Source organism: Vicia villosa, unplaced genomic scaffold (assembly GCF_029867415.1).
Source record: "Vicia villosa cultivar HV-30 ecotype Madison, WI unplaced genomic scaffold, Vvil1.0 ctg.001702F_1_1, whole genome shotgun sequence".
Classification (NCBI taxonomy): domain Eukaryota; kingdom Viridiplantae; phylum Streptophyta; class Magnoliopsida; order Fabales; family Fabaceae; genus Vicia; species Vicia villosa.
In genome coordinates this window covers 305,510-319,641 of record NW_026705703.1, presented here as the reverse complement: position 1 = coordinate 319,641, position 14,132 = coordinate 305,510, and the positions used below count along the sequence as shown (strand labels likewise).

At 37.4% G+C, this 14,132-nt stretch overlaps 1 protein-coding gene across 1 annotated transcript; it reads right to left on the bottom strand.

Moving 5' to 3' along the window:
- Positions 1-254: 254 nt before the first annotated feature.
- LOC131636359 (VQ motif-containing protein 25-like) lies at positions 255-1,867 on the bottom strand. Its single transcript, XM_058906975.1, has one exon. It carries the CDS (start codon positions 1,637-1,639, stop codon positions 1,115-1,117), a length of 525 nt encoding a protein of 174 aa, XP_058762958.1. The 5' UTR covers positions 1,640-1,867; the 3' UTR covers positions 255-1,114.
- Between the last annotated feature and the right edge of the window lie 12,265 nt (positions 1,868-14,132).

Genomic DNA, 14,132 nt, shown 5'->3' with positions numbered 1-14,132 from the left:
TAAAATAGACAACTATGTCCATTGAAGCATTGCCAACCGTCCAAATCAATTAGACGCTTGTTTGTACAACACGCCACACTCATCACTGACGGTTTTAACTGCTCCTACTATATAAGAGATAAAGCACGATATTTTCAAGTAGTCATATTCATTCTCACTCTTACATCACTTTCATTCTCTTTCTAACTTAGGCGTTATAGTGTTAACCTTGCAGGTCAATCCTCTCTCTATCATACCAAAATCTTACTCCACCGTATCAAAATTTTATTTTACCGTTCATCGAATAGCTCTGATTCCAAAACAGAAAGTAAATATATAGATAAAGGCAATAGGATAAAGAAAAATATCAAGCTAGAATTTGTAAGATAACCCTCTCATTAATTCATTAGTGAATGTACACAATCATAATATGAAGTATAAATTTCTAGCTGATTCTCTCTTTCTCTTCTATGTATGTATAGTTCTAACAAGTTGGCTAAACAAAATCAAAGCAACAAAGAATCATATCATCGAACAACAGACTTCCATATAAAGCACAAATATTAACAAACAAACAACTTCTGTAAAAAAAAAAAACAAACAAAAAAAAAACTTGCTCAAACTAGTCAAACGCCACCTTCCATAAGTCACCATGTTAAACAAAATTATATATAATGAAACAATGAGACTAATATGATATACGTTTATAACTAACTAAGAATTATCATAACTAATTTATAGCCAACTTTATATTCTTAATAGGAACTTTAATTATTAGTATTTTTAATCTAAAAATAGAATCAAAATGTGTCCTATCAACCTAGTGTGGTGAGGCTTTACGACAAATTTTTTCAAGTGGTGAATAGGAGTTGGATCTAAAAAACAAACTCTTAATACATAATTTGCTCTCTCCACATAGAAATGAAAACACACTACAACAAATCTTGGATTAGACAAAATTTCTTTATAATATGATCATCATCTCTTGAATGAACCATTCTATATATATCACAAGAAGAAACCCAAAATATTTCACAATCAAACATAAATAAGCTACAAGTGAAGAAAATATAAATAGATCTGTATATATCTAGCTAGAAGGCATAACATTTGTATCTATAGATTTATATATATCCTATAGATGTTGATGTTGATGGTATTGTTCAAACCCTTGCATATTGTGACTAGCATCCAAAGGAAACAAAGGAAATCCACCATTAATCTCTGAAATAAACCCTTCCAAATCAGAAAACCCACCTAAATACCCACCACAGCTCTCGTCTCTTACTTCTTCTTTGATCACTCTATCCATTGTCACATCCAACCCCCAAAATCCACCATTGCTCAACAACTCCTTTCTTGGACAATCCTCTGATGATAAACCACTTCCACTACTAGTGCTCCTTGAAGATTCTTCAATTACCCTTGTCTTCTTCTTGAAATTCTTTTTGTCTTCACTTGGTTTCCCGGTTAACTTCTGCACAAGCTCCCTAAAATTCTCAGCATCGGTTTTGATTATCTCAGGTGCAAATATGTGAATTATTCTTATCTTTGGTTTGATCTTTGATATTGTGTGAGAGTCCCTATGCAAAGCAAGGGTTTTAGGTTTGTTTGAATTGACTATGCTTGTATAGCTAGGGTTTCTAAGCTTGTTATCCATGGAGAAAATTCAAAATAACTCTCAAAAGAAAAAAAGAATGAGAGAAGGAGTTATAAAAGTTGATGTATGTAAAGTATAGTTAGAACTTAGAAAGAAAGAAAAAAGTGAATCATATTTATAGAAGAATAAGGGACATACCATTTTGAGGGATAATTTAAAAGGAAAAAGAGGAGAAAGAAAAAGGGGAGAAAATATGAAGGTGTCTGTTGGGACAAGTTGGGAGGAAAGGATTAGATGAATCTTGCTCTGACAAATGGAAAGAGAAAGTCAATAAAGTAATATTCAGACCTTCATCAATGGTCCCCTCTAATATATTTTGATTATTATTAATATTAATATTATAGAAGAAGAAAAATGCTAATTGCTATATTTGTAAATTTTATATAGATATTTGAATATCTTGGGGAGATGGAGAATGGACTTGGACACATTTTTTCCCGTTTACCTTCCATGAAATGATTATACCATTCCACATAGTGGCAAATATTTAATAAATAAAATTTTCAATTTCAATTTTAAATATAATTTTTTAGTAAATTAATTAATTAGTACATGTATCGACATTAGAAACTCCAATTTGGCTATGTTTATCCACATTGACTTTTATATGTTCCTAAAACTTTCTCATGTTTTAAAGTATATATGTCTTATTTTTGCTTAATTAAGAAAATGATTTCAATGTTCTATGTGAAAGTTCATAACTCTAGAAAATAATTGGAAAGAGTTGTGTTTTGGAAAAGGGATTGTCCTTCAGCAAATAGTAGGAGAAAATTGATTTGTTGGCTTTTTTAAGAGTCTTTTCACAGGAATTTGTAAGATAGATCACTTCAACATGTGATGTCATTTTCAAATAAATTGTTGTGATGTGTTGCAGTCAGAATTACCAAAGAATAGGAAGCGATAAATTTAGAATGAAAATACATTGCAAGCACAAAATCTTTAAGATAAGTTCTGGATTCTATCAAATAAAGAAAATATTGAATTTTATTATGATCAAAGATAATCTTGATGACTCCAAAGGTGTTTGTTTAAATACAAAAAATAAACACTAATAGGTTTTTAATCCAAAACAAAAATAAAATAGAAAAAAGAAACCCTAATGAACTTTTAAAAAAAATTGCGAAAAATATTAAAATGTTGTTTTTGGATATGAAACAAATTCAGATGGCTTAAAAATCCTTCTTACATCAGTCTCCTTCACCTCTGAAGAACTCGACCCCGAGTTTTCTTCTTGATAAAGAACATCATCTATTTGATATTCATGAATGTCAGCAACATTGAAAGTATTGGATATATTCATGAAATCCAGGAGAGCTACCACATAAGCAGTCAGTACCAACTTGCATGACTGCCACTTGCTATAAGTACCAACTAGAAACCTCTCCTAACGCAGAAACATTATCGTATCCCATTTTGAAAGCTTTAACTTTTTGCCATTTATCTTGCATAGGTAGCAAATTGTTTGGTAGCTCATATGCTGGCAATTCCTTAAAATCCTCTAGGATCCCTAGCACTTCATATGAAATTGGTATTTCCTCCTTTACAACACTCATCAGCCCTTTGCTCACCGCTTGATAGAAAATTCAGTTTCTTTAACATCCTTATCAAGCTCCTTTTCACTATGTGTCGTCACCAAGAAATTAGACTTATTTTCTCTTGGATTCTTATCAAAGTGCAAAACAAGAGCCATAACAACTTTATGTGTGTCCCATGTAAACATCACCACGTTATCCCGTCCTCGATAAGTGGTATCATTATCAAATTGCAAATGCCTACCAAGTAAAGTATAACAAACATCCATATCAAGAACATCACAAAGTACCTCTTCTTTTTAATGTTTTTCAATGGAGAGGTAAAAACTCTACAGGCTAGTGTTACTTGAACTTAGGAACCCTTGCTTATCCAACCGAGGGTGTAAGGGTTCTCACAAGGTTCTGTGGACAACTTCAAATGATCTACCAATTTCTATGACACCGAATTCTCCATGGTGCCACTATCGACAATCAGATTCCACACATTCTTCTTGATAGAATAATGTATTTTAAACAAATTATTGCCCTGCCATTCATCTTTGGATGCTAGTAAACAAATTTGCAACACAAAATTTACCCTCTCATCATATTTTTCCTCTATAAACTCAACCCCGGCATATTCATCGTTCACAACTGCATACTCTACTTTTTCCTCTTCCTCTTCCCCTTCTTCCGCAACAATAGTGAATCTCCTTGTTGGACAAACATCTAATTTGTGACCTATTCCATTACAATGATATCATGTGTCTTAAGTGGGTTTAAAATATGGATTATTCAGCCTCTAGAGTGATGATATACCCAGGTAGACACTACTAAGGCTGCTTGTAACACCCTTCTAAATCCTGCGGCAATTTTTAATAATTAATCAGAGTAAAAACATATGCACAAGGGTGCCACAATTATTCAAAATAATTAAATCAACTAAGGTCAAAGTCATGCTTCATTAGGAAACGGTTCACCAAAACATAATCATGTTTATCACAGCGAAATACTAAAACATCATCAAATACAACCAAATGGGATCGTAATTCAACACCAAAAAAATGGATAATTTCATAAAAACTCTATAACTATCGTTCCCCAGTGTTACAGATCAGAGCATGACCGAAACGACCCAACATAAACGGATAAACTCTACGAGTCATCCTCACCAAGCACTAATGCCGCTACTCCTCAATCTGAAAATGACAACATGTAAGGGTGAGTCTCATTCTCAATTAGTAAATATTATGCAATTCATAAGCAACAAGCATCATAATATACCGTTCACCCAATTATACATATTCAGATTCACATCCATTATTAATTCACACAATAATAGATTACAACACACACTACAGAAATCCATACAATCATATTATGACAGAATGCATATGACACAACTGACACTATGCATGTGGTACCAATAAACCGTGGAATCAATCCACCTAACCGATCTACGCCTCATCGAGATACGGCCCACCGACACAATTTCCACACAATGGGAAATATGTCCACCAACGATCCAAACATCACCGGGATCCAACATCAATGCATATGAATGAATGAAACACATATAACATACTTAAAACACACCGAATCACGATGAACAACTCATATCATCACCACATCACTGAATAAGTATGTACATGTTTTCAACATCATTCAAATAGTCATGCATTCATCACAATCATAATAATAATCACAACCGATTCATCATCACATCAATTACATTGTTACACCAATCTCATATGCACACAATGTCAATTTTCATCAAGTAATTAAATCAAGCTTTATAGAAATAAAGTCGGCCACTGCCTACATTCATCATTCATCATATAAAACATTTAATTACTTGCACAACGCCCAAAATGGCACTAAAAACGGACCTACAGTTTGAAAGTTACGCATTTTTAAATAAATGTTCTGTCACTAACAGCATGCGGCGCCAACCAAGTTCGCGGCGCGGAACGAGAAAAAGTTACGCCTTCGCGACGCCAACACATGGACGCGGCGCGACCTGAGCGTATCACAACTTCTTGGAATTCTGCCCAACGGTTCGCGGCGCAAACAGAGGTTCGCGGCGCAAACAGAGGTTCGCGGCGCGACCTGGCGATTTTGCAGAATTACGGGTCTGCGATTTCACATCCTTTTCACCCAAAAATGATTCCAGACATCACATACAGGCATATAAGCATCACACAGTCAATTATACACCATAAAACATCATTATTAGCCAAATAGTTCACACCATCATCATCAATTCAATCCAAATGAGAGTACTCTAACCTAACAATCCCAGTATAGAATTGAACCAAACCATACATCAATCTACCTATTACCTAACATCACATAATAGATACTAAAAGGAAGAGTCCCCCCTTACCTCGATGAATTTCTTGAATGCTCTCCTTCCGGTTTCACGTTCTTGCCTCTTTCTCTTCTCTTGCTCTTTTCACGTGTTCTTCCTTTCTCCCCAAATAGTTCTTTTTTCTTATTTTATGAAAAATAAAATAAAATGAAATATCACAACTTAGTAAAAGGCCTAACTAATTAGCACCCCTCTTTTACTATCACCACACCATAAGCCCAATAGCTCTTACTCTCTCATTTTCCAATTAAATCCAATTTAAATTCTCAAATTCCAATTATCTAATTTAAATCCAAATTAAATTAATAAACTGAAATTATGGGTGTTACAACTCTCCCCCACTAAAAGAGTTTTCGTCCTCGAAAACATACCTTAGAAGAAAAGTTCCGGGTAAGAGTCCTTCATCTGGCTCTCTAACTCCCATGTGACATTTCCACCGGCTGGTCCTCCCCAAACCACTTTCACCGTTGCTATATCTTTACCTCGCAACTGCTTCACTTTACGATCTTCAATCCTCATAGGTAACGTCTCTACAGTCAGATTATCTCGCACCTGTATATCATCTACCTGAATGTCATGAGACGGGTCTGCAATGTATTTCCTCAACTGGGATACATGGAACACATCATGCAAATTAGCGAGTGCAGGCGGTAAAGCAACCTGATAAGCAACCTTTCCAATCTTCTTAGTAATCTGAAATGGACCAATGAAACGCGGAGTTAACTTCTTCGACTTCAAGGCTCTCCCAATACCAGTCATCGGAGTAACTCGCATGAATACATGATCTCCTTCCTTAAATTCAATATCCTTCCTTCTTTTGTCGTGGTAACTCTTCTGACGACTCTGAGAAGCTCTCATCTTTTCCTGAATCATCTTGATCTTTTCTGTAGTTTGTTGCACAATCTCCGGTCCAACCACCGTATTTTCTCCAGATTCGTACCAACACAAAGGTGTTCTACATCTCCTACCATACAATGCTTCAAACGGAGCCATACCAATACTCGAGCGATAACTATTGTTGTAGGTAAACTCAACCAAAGGTAAATAACTATCCCAAGCACCACCTTTTTCTAATACACAAGCTCGTAGAAAATCCTCTAACGATTGAATCGTTCTCTCCGTCTGTCCATCTGTCTGCGGATGATAAGCAGAACTCAACCTCAACTTAGTACCTAAGGCTTCCTGCAATCCTGCCCAAAACTTAGAAGTAAATCTCGGATCTCTATCCGATACAATACTAGCTGGAACACCATGCAAACTCACTATCTTCTCAACATACAACTTAGCCAACTTCTCCATCGGATAATCCATTCTTATTGGAATAAAGTGAGCAGATTTCGTCAACCGGTCTACAATAACCCAGATAGAATCACAATTCCTACTCGTTCTAGGTAACCCAGACACAAAGTCCATAGAAATTCCATCCCACTTCCAATCCGGAACAAACAACGGTTCCATCAATCCAGACGGTTTCTGATGCTCAATTTTTGACTTCTGACAAATTAGGCAAGCATAAACAAACTCAGCAATTTCCTTCTTCATTCCAGGCCACCAAAATAACTTCTTCAAATCATGATACATCTTGGTAGCACCAGGATGAATACTCAATCCACTTCGGTGTCCTTCTTCCAGAATACTCTTTCTGATCTCAGCAACATCGGGTACACACACTCGGTCTCCAAACCTTATGACACCATTCTCGTCAATTCGGAATTCACCTCCTCGACCTTGGTTAATCAATGTCAACTTATCTACCAATCCAACGTCAAATTTCTGTCCGTTTCTAATTTCTTCAAGGATACTATTAGTTAACTTTAACATCCCCAACTTAATGCTATTAGAAGTACTTTCGCATACTAAACTCAAATCTCGGAATTGTTCAATTAAATCCAATTCTCGCACCATTAGCATAGACATATGCAATGACTTCCTGCTCAATGCATCAGCAACAACATTTGCTTTACCAGGATGGTAATTCAAACCGAAATCATAGTCCTTCAAAAATTCTAACCATCTTCTCTGTCTCATATTGATCTCTTTCTGATCGAAGAGATACTTCAGACTCTTGTGATCGCTGAATACCTCAAATCGAGAACCGTAGAGATAATGTCTCCACAACTTCAACACAAACACCACAGCCGCCAATTCCAAATCATGAGTCGGATAATTCTTCTCATGAATTTTCAACTGTCTTGAAGCATAGGCCACTACCTGCTTATCTTGCATCAAAACACCACCTAAACCCATCAGTGAAGCATCACAGTACACATTGAAAGACTTCGCTGGATTAGGCAAAATTAAGATCGGAGCACTCGTCAACCTCTTCTTCAACTCTTGAAAACCTTTTTCACATTCTGAATCCCATACAAATACTTGCCCCTTTCTTGTTAACTTAGTCATTGGTAATGCCAACTTCGAAAATCCCTCAATGAACTTTCTATAGTAACCTGCCAGACCAAGAAAACTACGAATCTCTGAAGCATTCTTCGGCGTCTCCCACTGAGATACTTCTTCTACCTTCATAGGATCCACTGCGATACCGTCCTTCGTAATTACATGGCCAAGAAAACTTACTTCCTCCAACCAGAATTCACATTTAGACAATTTCGCATACAATTTCTTCTCCTTCAATAATTCCAACACCACTCTTAAATGATCTGCATGTTCTTCATCACTCTTCGAGTAAATCAGAATGTCGTCAATGAACACTACCACGAACTTGTCAAGATACGGGTGAAATATCCTGTTCATATACTCCATGAAAACACCAGGTGCATTAGTAACACCAAATGGCATAACAGAATATTCATAGTGTCCATACCTCGTTCGGAATGTTGTCTTCTGAATATCTTCTGCCTTCACACGAAATTGTTGATATCCAGACCTCAGATCAATCTTTCTAAACACACAAGCTCCAACCAACTGGTCCATCAAGTCGTCAATCCTCGGCAAAGGGTATCGATTCTTGATTGTCACTTTGTTCAGTTGTCTATAATCAACACATAGCCTCATTGAACCTTCTTTCTTCTTAACCAACAGTACCGGCGCACCCCACGGTGACACGCTAGGACGAATAAACTTCTTCTCCAACAATTCTTCTAACTGTTTCTTTAGTTCAACCAATTCTGATGCCGACATGCGATACGGTGCCATCGACACAGGACTAGTTCCAGGAATCAATTCTATAGAGAACTCCACTTCTCTTTCAGGTGGCAACTCACTAACATCTTCTGGAAACACTTCCGGATACTCATTCACTACCCGTAGCTCACCAGTGCTATCGCCCCCTTTCACTTCCATCGAAGAACACAACATAAATACCACTGCTCCATCATTGACAACTAAATTCATGTGTTTGACTGACATAGTCAAATCCTCAACACTAACCTCTTCAGGGGATATAACCGTCTTCGTAAAACAATTGATATGAACTCGATTAAATTGCAACCAGTTCATCCCCAAAATGACGTCAAGTCCTTCAAGAGGAAGGCACACAAAATCCATTCCAAACTTTCTACCAAAGATGTCAACAGGACAGTTCAAACAAGCAGAAGAAGTAGTTACTGAACCCGACGCCGGAGTGTCAATAACCATACTTCCATGAATAACAGATATTTCTAATCCCAATCGTTTAGCACAATCTAATGAAATGAACGAATGAGTCGCTCCAGTATCTATAATAGTAACTAAAGGTGTGTCATGGATAAAACACGTACCTTTAATTAGGCAGTTTTCTGGAGTAGTCTCTGACCCGGACAAGGCAAAGACTTTTCCACCAACCTGATCCTTCTTTGGTTTAGTGCAGTGCGGACTGATGTGACCCTCTTCGCCGCAATTGTAGCAAGTCACAATCTTCATCCTACAATATGAAGAAATATGACCTGCCTTACCACACTTGAAGCATTTCTTCTCTCCACTCTTGCACTCATTCCTTCTATTCCCAGTCTCACCACAGTTGTAGCACCTAACGGGAGCACCAGAATCTCCCCCACTAGGCCTCTTCCAATCCCCAGCTCTAGGATTTCCTCTACCATATGGTTTACCTCTATCCATAGGCTTCTTACCTTTCTTGTCAACCAACTCGCGAGAGTGAGATGACTTCAGCTTAAGGTTATCGTCTTCAAAAATCCTACTACAGTCCACCAAATCGACAAATCGCCGAATTCTCTGGTACCTGATCCCCTGCTTGATCTCATCACGAAGACCATTCTCAAACTTGATGCACTTTGAGAATTCACTAGCCTCGTCATTGTTGTAGTGAACGTAGTACTTCGCCAACTCGACAAATTTCGAAGCATACTCTGGTACCGTCATATTACCCTGAGTCAGCTCCAAAAATTCAATCTCTTTCCTACCTCAAACGTCTTCAGGAAAATACCTCCTCAGAAACTCTCTCTTGAATGCAGCCCAGGAAACAGCTAAACCATCAGCATCCAATTCAGCCCTGGTAGCCATCCACCAGTCATCAGCTTCTTCGGACAACATGTGAGTACCATACCTCACTTTCAGGTTCTCAGCACAATCGATGACTCTGAAAATCCTCTCGATCTCCTTAAGCCATTTCTGAGCACCTTCAGGATCATGTGTGCCCTTGAACAACGGAGGATTGTTCCGCTGGAAACTGTTCAGCTGCCTGTCAGCACCAATACCAGCCCCATTGGCATTCCCTCCCAGTACACCAGCAATCATGCCCAGAGCCTCAGCAATTACATCGTCGTTTCTTCCTCCTCTTCCAGCCATTGTTCTGCTAAATATAAAACAATATTCATTAGAACAAGATGTATCGATAGTGTCAACCTTACACTATTCGCATACGAGGGATTAACTGACACTAAGACTCTGACTCAAACGACCGACTATGCTCTGATACCACAATTGTAACACCCTTCTAAACCCCGCGGCAATTTTTAATAATTAATCAGAGTAAAAACATATGCACAAGGGTGCCATAATTATTCAAAATAATTAAATCAACTAAGGTCAAAGTCATGCTTCATTAGGAAACGGTTCACCAAAACATAATCATGTTTATCACAGCGGAATACTAAAACATCATCAAATACAACCAAATGGGATCGTAATTCAACACCAAAAAAATGGATAATTTCATAAAAACTCTATAACTATCGTTCCCCAGTGTTACAGATCAGAGCATGACCGACACGACCCAACATAAACGGATAAACTCTATGAGTCATCCTCACCAAGCACTAATGCCGCTACTCCTCAATCTGAAAATGACAACATGTAAGGGTGAGTCTCATTCTCAATTAGTAAATATTATGCAATTCATAAGCAACAAGCATCATAATATACCGTTCACCCAATTATACATATTCAGATTCACATCCATTATTAATTCACACAATAATAGATTACAACACACACTACAGAAATCCATACAATCATATTATGACATAATGCATATGACACAACTGACACTATGCATGTGGTACCAATAAACCATGGAATCAATCCACCTAACCGATCTACGCCTCATCGAGATACGGCCCACTGACACAATTTCCACACAATGGGAAATATGTCCACCAACGATCCAAACATCACCGGGATCCAACATCAATGCATATGAATGAATGAAACACATATAACATACTTAAAACACACCGAATCACGATGAACAACTCATATCATCACCACATCACCGAATAAGTATGTACATGTTTTCAACATCATTCAAATAGTCATGCATTCATCACAATCATAATAATAATCACAACCAATTCATCATCACATCAATTACATTGTTACACCTATCTCATATGCACACAATGTCAATTTTCATCAAGTAATTAAATCAAGCTTTATAGAAATAAAGTCGGCCGCTGCCTACATTCATCATTCATCATATAAAACATCTAATTACTTGCACAACGCCCAAAACGGCACTAAAAACGGACCTACAGTTTGAAAGTTACGCATCTTCAAAGAAATGTTCCGTCACTAACAGCACGCGGCGCCAACCAGGTTCGCGGCGCAGAACGAGAAAAAGTTACGCCTTCGCGGCGCCAACACATGGACGCGGCGCGACCTGAGCGTCTCACAACTTCTTGGAATTCTGCCCAACGGTTCGCGGCGCAAATGGAGGTTCGCGGCGCGACCTGGCGATTTTGCAGAATTACGGGTCTGCGAATTCACATCCTTTTCACCCAAAAACGATTCCAGACATCACATATACAGGCATATAATCATCACACAGTCAATTATACACCATAAAACATCATTATTAGCCAAATAGTTCACACAGTCAATTATACACCATAAAACATCATTATTAGCCAAATAGTTCACACCATCATCATCAATTCAATCCAAATGAGAGTACTCTAACCTAACAATCCCAATATAGAATTGAACCAAACCATACATCAATCTACCTATTACCTAAGATCACATAATAGATACTAAAAGGAAGAGTCCCCCCTTACCTCGATGAATTTCTTGAATGCTCTCCTTCCGGTTTCACGTTCTTGCCTCTTTCTCTTCTCTTGCTCTTTTCACGTGTTCTTCCTTTCTCCCCAAATAGTTCTTTTTTCTTATTTTATGAAAAATAAAATAAAATGAAATATCACAACTTAGTAAAAGGCCTAACTAATTAGCACCCCTCTTTTACTATCACCACACCATAAGCCCAATAGCTCTTACTCTCTCATTTTCCAATTAATTCCAATTTAAATTCTCAAATTCCAATTATCTAATTTAAATCCAAATTAAATTAATAAACTGAAATTATGGGTGTTACACTGCTAGTTCCCTTATTCTCAAGGTTGAAATCCTTAGTTGCTGTACTTTTTTCCTTGTTGCTTACTAGTTCAAACTTATTTTGGGGAGAATACCTAATAGGTGAGAAATTTCAAGGGAATTTCTTCATCAATTATGCCTTCAAAGCTAGATTGGATTCCTCAGCCACGATCCATACAATCTGTAAATCCATCTTCTCTTGCAAGGATCCCTTTAAGCCACTGATGTATCGAGCCACTTTCTGCCTCTCTATTTCTCCCAATTCATTATGCTCTGAAAAACACAGGAACTCAAATGTGTATTCTGTTACAGTTATCTTTTCTTGAATACACTCAATATACATCTTATAAAGAATCTGCTCATAATCCTCTAATAAAAACTGCTCTAACATTAATTGTTTCATTCATCGCCAAGATCTGACCGACCATTTTCTTTGCCTCTGTCTCTGATAAGTTCCAAAATATAGTTATTTTGTGTATGTAAATAGTGGCACTTATCGATACTTTTTGTTAATACCATTTGAATAATTCCCCGTTTTTGTCTAAATTCGTATACTTTGAGTTTTATTATGTTTTCGTGTAAATATGTACCGTTTGATAGTTTTGTTGTATTTTTGTAGGTTTTTCTGTATTGTCGGAGCCTCGAGGAATAAAGTGTCGAAGACACGGCTGCGGACGCGTTTTGAAGAAATAAAATCTGCTGTTCTGATGTAGCTCGCATCGCACGCTTTAGGGCGCGTCGCGCGCTAAAAGAGAAAAAGAAATAATTCACGCAGAAGCTTGGGTGCGTCGCGTGCTATGAGGGCGCGTCGCGCGCTAGGGCGGTTTAATTCATAAGTAAGAGGGCGCGTCGCGCACTCTACGATTTCAATTTTTGTATAAATAGAAAACTCAGTTATTTTAGGGTTTTTTATTTTATCACCTCTTCTTGGACAAAGTTGAGCTCTGATCCATTCTTTGTAGTTTAGAGGTTCAAGCAACACTATTGGGTGTCTCATCATGTCAATTTAGCTCGGGTGGTCTCCGATTGTGTCGACAAACACGAGAAGTTTCTGCTTGTTCTTCTTCTTCCCTGTGACCCATTCCAATGGTGGGGTTTGTATGTATATTTTTCCTCTCTTGTATGTATATTTGTTGATCTTGGGATCGTTTATATATTCGCTTTACAAATCATCATTGTTGTTGTTCTTGATCTTTTTGCTTAAATGCTCTGGATTTGTATTGTTGCAGAAATGGACACCGTAGATCTTGATTAGGAATGATAACTGTTAGTTTCTAGATTTCAGAAATGGATTTAGGGCTAATAATCGTAATGGATATCTAATTTCATGCCTCTATGTTGTTTGTGTCGGTTGAGACATCGCTGATGTGAAGGGTACGGTTGAGCTTTCGTCGGTGTTGCAGAAATGGACACTGATGTGGCGTCTCGATTGATGCCTGGTGATTTTGATGTGCATTGTGAGTGTGTTGCGATAAGATCTTCTGATTTAAGTATTCAACGGGTAAAACGAAATGCAATTCCATAACTATTTCTCTTAGACTATTGAGATTGTTTATTCGCTTTTATTTACTTTTCCCGCATTTACTTTTCCGCACCCAATCATGAAACTTAAGGGTGCATCGCGCGCCTTGTGACTTTTGGCCAGTGAACTCTTTTTAATGGTTCACTCGGCTTTCCTTTTTCCCACTTTCACCAAGGCGTTATAGTATTGTATTTAATAGTTATAATTTTAATTCTTTTGTTGTTGTTTAGACTCAAATTTTGGCCCTATTACTTGAAGTCGCATTTGGTAATTCTCCCATTTTGATTGATTAAACATGTCGGTTGTGCGGTAAGGATTGTTCGAATT